General features: G+C 35.9%; 1 protein-coding gene across 1 annotated transcript in view; it reads left to right on the top strand.

The window, feature by feature from the left end:
* Positions 1 to 5,286, top strand: part of LOC107548345 (2-hydroxyacylsphingosine 1-beta-galactosyltransferase) — a 23,714-nt gene extending 18,428 nt beyond the window's left edge. Inside the window, exons 5-6 of the mRNA XM_016229001.1 lie at positions 1,618 to 1,837; positions 4,263 to 5,286. Coding sequence (XP_016084487.1) covers positions 1,618 to 1,837; positions 4,263 to 4,623 — 581 coding nt within the window. The 3' untranslated portion in view covers positions 4,624 to 5,286. The remainder of the gene's footprint in view (positions 1 to 1,617; positions 1,838 to 4,262) is intronic.
* The last annotated feature ends 347 nt before the right edge of the window (positions 5,287 to 5,633 follow it).

Below are 5,633 nucleotides of genomic sequence, written 5' to 3'. Positions count from 1 at the left end.
GCTTTTCAGACCAATGGCGGGACATAGAGGAGAAACAATAATGTACAGTATGTGGAAAATAATGTGTTTTATGAACCTTAAACCGCATAAACACATTTCATTACACCAAATACACAAAATAATGTTCTTTTTAGCAACATCATATGACCCCGTTAAAGCACTGAATCGGCTTGTTAGAATAAACTTGTTTGAAGGCTTTTAATACATTTTTATTGGAAAACTGATTTTTTGTTTTTGCAGTGTGTGAGGGAGAGAGAGCTCATCCTCCTCATTGCTCTTTTCTGCATCTCTTAGGATAATGTCTCTGTTGTATAGAGGACACAAAGCCTGTGCATGTGTTTGTTTGTGTGAATGAGTTTCTGTTTCACCATGGGTTTGAGGTCACAGAGGGCCTTTCTGTCTCCATCATTCTTTCTTTTCTCTCTTTCTCTCAATGTCTTTCTGCTGTCCGCAACACTTCCTGTTCTCTGATGACCTAGTTTATGCATTCAGTGCTTTAATCTTAAATAATTTTGATACACAAAGTCTGATACACAAAGTCAGTAGACAAGATGGACCCAAGGGATTTCTTCTCTGAGAAAAAACAAACACTTACTTGTTTAAAGTTCAGCTGGACTGAACTTCAAGATAAATGACACATGGTCAGCACTGTCACAATAAACAACAGTTGATTTTCCATTTTTAATTAGAGTGCAAAATGCGCTTACACACTCTGTATGTAGCTGTATGTAACTTTATGCATAAAATGAAAATGTCCTGCCTCATGTCAGTACCAGTAAGGGAGTGATACTGTACACACCCCACCCTATCCCTGAGAAACCTCGGACAAATTTACAAAAACGTATGCAAATGTCCCTTTGATTTTCCTATGTGTCTTTAAATGTATTTTTAAAGAGATATAAGGGTACTAGATGAGCTAATGTACAACTAGTGACTCTTAAAGGTCAATAATACTCTTTGTTCATTATGACTCATTCAGAGAAAGAAGTTAGCATGTACAGGGAGGGATGAGTATAAAGGCCAAGAGTGGCTCATGTTCACACAGAAGTTCAATCATTAGATAATTATTGTAAACTTTTATTTTTATTATAATTATGATGCTTTTTGTGAGGCACTTTTGTCTGAATAAAAAATCCCCAATATTATTCTTTGTTCACTCATCCCACTGTTTATTCCATGTACATTCATTGTAACTTATCAATGAGAGGTATACCTTTACTATTCTAAGCAATCAGTGCAGCGAATGATAAACTAAAGGAGGGACCCAAGCCATATCTAGAATCGAGAATATAATAGGGGTGGACTAAACTGAACACAATAGAAAATGTAAAAATCTAATGAAAATTTTTTTTTTAATGGTGCTGTATTTCATATCAAATATTATACAGTTTGTATTAAAGAAATCATCAATCCTAAAGAGGAGCCATCCATGCCATTATCCATTAACCCTGTTGTTACTATGGTCTCCCTCAAAATACCACCGTTAAACTATGATTACTGTGCAGAAACAACTATGGTATTGTAAATGTTCTGCCATTCATGGGATTTGTTGGTAAAATGCTAATATTTCAGTAATTGAAGTTTTTCTCTAACACTGTATCTGTTGTTCACTCACAGGCCAGACAAACACACGGGCCTTCTTGAGCCACGGAGGCTTGAACAGCATCTATGAGGCCATGTATCACGGCGTTCCCGTGGTGGGTGTACCGCTGTTCGGAGATCACTATGACACCATGACACGAGTTCAGGCCAAAGGCATGGGCATAATGCTTGAGTGGAAAAGGATGAGTGAAGAAGACCTTTATATTGCTATGGTTAATGTCATAACAGACAAAAGGTAATTCAGATCTGTATAAAATGCATGTGTAAAATGAATAAAGTGCAACGCATGCACGCATGCACACACACACACACACACACACACACACACACACACACAAACATGCAGTCATTGTAAAACGTCTATTAAAAAACAGGTAATACAAATCCAAACCCTCACACACAGAGCCTGGTTAATGTTTAATGACTGTGGAATTGGGGTTACTCAAGTTTAATGATAAACAAGACCTGTTGAAAGCCCTGCATGGTGTCAATATTTGCAGACCCATGGTGTTTTAACAAATCCAAGGGAGCCAAAGAGCAATGTAGCCTAAAAAGGTTTTGTTCTACAGGCTGAATTTAGTGGTATTTCAGTTCACATTGTTACAAACCGGAATTACTTTCTTCTTGCGTAGAACACAAAAAGAGATATTTAGCAGAATGTCCAAGCTGTTTTTTCCCATAAAATGGTGGATTGAAGGTCATTACATTATATTACTCAAAAATGTTTACAATTATTTTTGTTATTAATAAAAATTAACCTTTTAAATTTATTTCTATCAATATATATTTTTTCAAATTATTATTAATAACTAATTCTTTTGATTTGCATTCACAAAAATATGAAGATCAGGGGCCGTATGTATAAAGCCGCTCAAAGTAAAAGTTTAGTCCTAAGTGTGTCAAAATTCTAAGAATGACGTAATTTTACTCTTATTCCTAGACTTAAGAATAAGAGTGATTCATAAAGGTTCCTAAGTGTTAAAAGAGGTCTCAGCTCCTAAATTATTTAAGAGAGCTGGAGAGGTCTCCTAACCTAGTTAGGAGTAACAAGATGGCAGCACAGAGGAGGAAACAAACACTTTCCAGCGAAGATATGACATATTGGAGTTATATGATGATATGGAGTTGATAAAACGATACAAACTTGATTGTCAAGATCAAAAAGTATTTTTTTTTTTTAACTGACAAAGTAAGAAATTTAATAATCTCTTCCACTCAACAAGGCAATGCTCTAACTGCAGAAATGTAGTAATTAATTTTTTTTGGCTGTAACTGACAAAGTAAGAAATTTAATAATCTCTTCCACTCAACAAGTCAATGCTCTAACTGCAGAAATGTAGTAATTAATTTTTTTTGGCTGTAAAATTGGAAAAATGCAGCAATGCACCGGTGATGACACAGTAAGGCGGGTCTTACATATTGTGGCACTAACCCCACCAAACACAACAGTGGCCAAAAGTGATGTGTGGATTTTTTTTTTAATGACCCCACATTTCACTTAAACCACTAAAATACAAAGGGGAAAAAAACACTGACCAGTGTTGCCAACTGCTTTCAATCGAAAGTAGCTAAAACTGGTCACTTAATGTTGCTAGATGACCTCATAAAGGTGAGTTCACTGATCTATATTTATATTTATATAGATCAGTGAACTCACCTTTATGACGTCATGGGAGAGTCTCGGAATGTACATAAGGTTTGTCCAAGAAACTGATTTTGTTGCTAGGCTTTTGAAAAAAGTCTCTAAAGGAGGTTTCATTGGTCCTCTTGTTTTTGCATGTGTTCATAATTTCTTCGCATGACAGCATGCCAAAGATTATGACCGCACAATTTGGTATGTTTCATTGCATTATTATCACAAATAAAACAACTGACTCTAAGCAACTATATGCAATATGCTTACAAAATCTTGAACATTCATTTATTTATTTATTTTAATTAAGGGTGAAATTTCCTAGGCCAGACCTCACTTTTGGCCACTACTATATGGCAATTAATTAACTTTTCAACTGACAGCCAAACCATATTGCAAAAACAAGCCATTTTTATGAGGATTGTGGGCTTTCATGGAGTTGCTGGAGCCACTGATTGAACTCGTGTTCACATCATTGCTCCAACTGTAAACGAGGAGACATACCAATAGAAAATGAAGCATCAGTAGTAATTTGTGATAATTTTGCACAATGCAAATCATTAAAAAACAACAACATTTAAATATTAAAATATTTCAGTGTCTTAATTAAATGATTTTATTGTAGCTAAATTAAATGATCTGTGTTGTACTGCTGTGACTTTACATGAGCAGGCTCACTATTGGCTGATTCAGAAGTTGAGGTCAGCCATTTTGTGTTGACATCATTGTAGTCCTTAGTTCACAACACTTAAGAAACAGTCTTAGACTTTACTGAAAGCTGCTTTTAGCTTCTTTATAAAAGTCTCCTACTCTTAGAAAAGTCCTACTTTTTACTAAGAATTTTTTGACACTTAAGTCAAAGCTTAAGACTATTCTTAAGAGCATTTCTGAGAAGTTTTATACATACCTATCTTTAAGCTGGGTTTCATGGAGCTATGGTACAGTGCCATCTTGTGGCCTTTATATCAAGATTAGCATCCTGTTATGTCAGATTTTCTGAAACTTCTCCATCTCTCTTTCTATTAAGGTATCGTGAGCGAGCACAGTTGCTGTCTCAGATTCATAAAGATCAGCCTGGTCATCCAGTGAGTCGGGCAGTTTATTGGATAAGCTATATACTCCGTCACCGTGGCGCCGATCACCTCCGCTCTGCAGTCTATGAGATCCCAACCTACCAGTACTTCTTATTAGACGTCGCTGTGGTGATAGGAGTGTGCCTGCTTCTACTTGGCTACTTGCTATACCGAATAGGCAAGTGCATCCAATCACGATTGGGGCGCGGTTCATCTCCAGTGGAGAAGGTGAACGGACACTGTCATAATGGAATTCCAAATGGCAAGCACAAAAGAAATGGCCATGTTAAAAGTATGGAGAAGAAACTAAAGTAAAGCACTAGGAGAAATCAACACTAACGCTTCACTAAAGAGAGGAATTAACTACTCTTCACTCAAAGCATCTATCTAGGAAATAAATACATGGGTCAATAAAGAAACAAACCAAACATGATAACAATGAACTGTAAGTGGGAAGCCAAAGTAAGGAAGAATGGAAGGAATCCAGAAAACATAAATGGAAAGCCCCTGAGGACGTTGTTTTCCCTGTTGAATGGAGATAATGTTCAGTTGTGGTTCTGAATGTTGAGATTATCCTTGTGGAAAAGGAACGGTTTAGAAATGTATGTTTTTAACAAGAAGCTATCATGCTATGGGGCATCAGGTTTTACTACACCCAAATACAACAGAGATCTATATCTATTTATATACATTTCATACATTTTGTGCACAGAGCACTGTTGACTGTTGTGCACTGAATTTAATTGATGTTCTATATTTATGTTTCACGCACTCCGTCCCTACTTTGTTTTAATTTCTTCAGGAATAATAATTCTCAGACGTTAGCAAGCTAGCATATTTGCTAGTGTTTATGTTGCCAGCCTGGCCTTAATCTTTAATATGCTTTTCGTTTTGCTAACATTACAACCAGCACTAGCTAATGCTGTTAGTTATGCTAGCTATACAAAATGCTAGAGATTTTGTTAGGGATGTTAAACTTGAAATCTTCTAATTTCTTCAGGAATAATAATTCTCAGACGTTAGCAAGCTAGCATATTTGCTAGTGTTTATGTTGCCAGCCTGGCCTTAATCTTTAATATGCTTTTCGTTTTGCTAACATTACAACCAGCACTAGCTAATGCTGTTAGTTATGCTAGCTATACAAAATGCTAGAGATTTTGTTAGGGATGTTAAACTTGAAATCTTCCATTTACAATAATTTTGGAATGCTAGAAGCCAGTATACTGGTATACTAACAGTCTTAGAGCATCTTAGCCACTTTTCCTGTTTTGTTTTGTTGTTCTTAGCTAATTGCATTTAATGAATTAATAGCAAAACTGTAGTTT

The sequence above is a fragment of the Sinocyclocheilus grahami genome, unplaced genomic scaffold (assembly GCF_001515645.1).
Source record: "Sinocyclocheilus grahami isolate Dianchi unplaced genomic scaffold, SAMN03320097.WGS_v1.1 scaffold346.1, whole genome shotgun sequence".
Lineage (NCBI taxonomy): Eukaryota > Metazoa > Chordata > Actinopteri > Cypriniformes > Cyprinidae > Sinocyclocheilus > Sinocyclocheilus grahami.
This window is presented reverse-complemented; position numbering and strand designations above follow the sequence as displayed.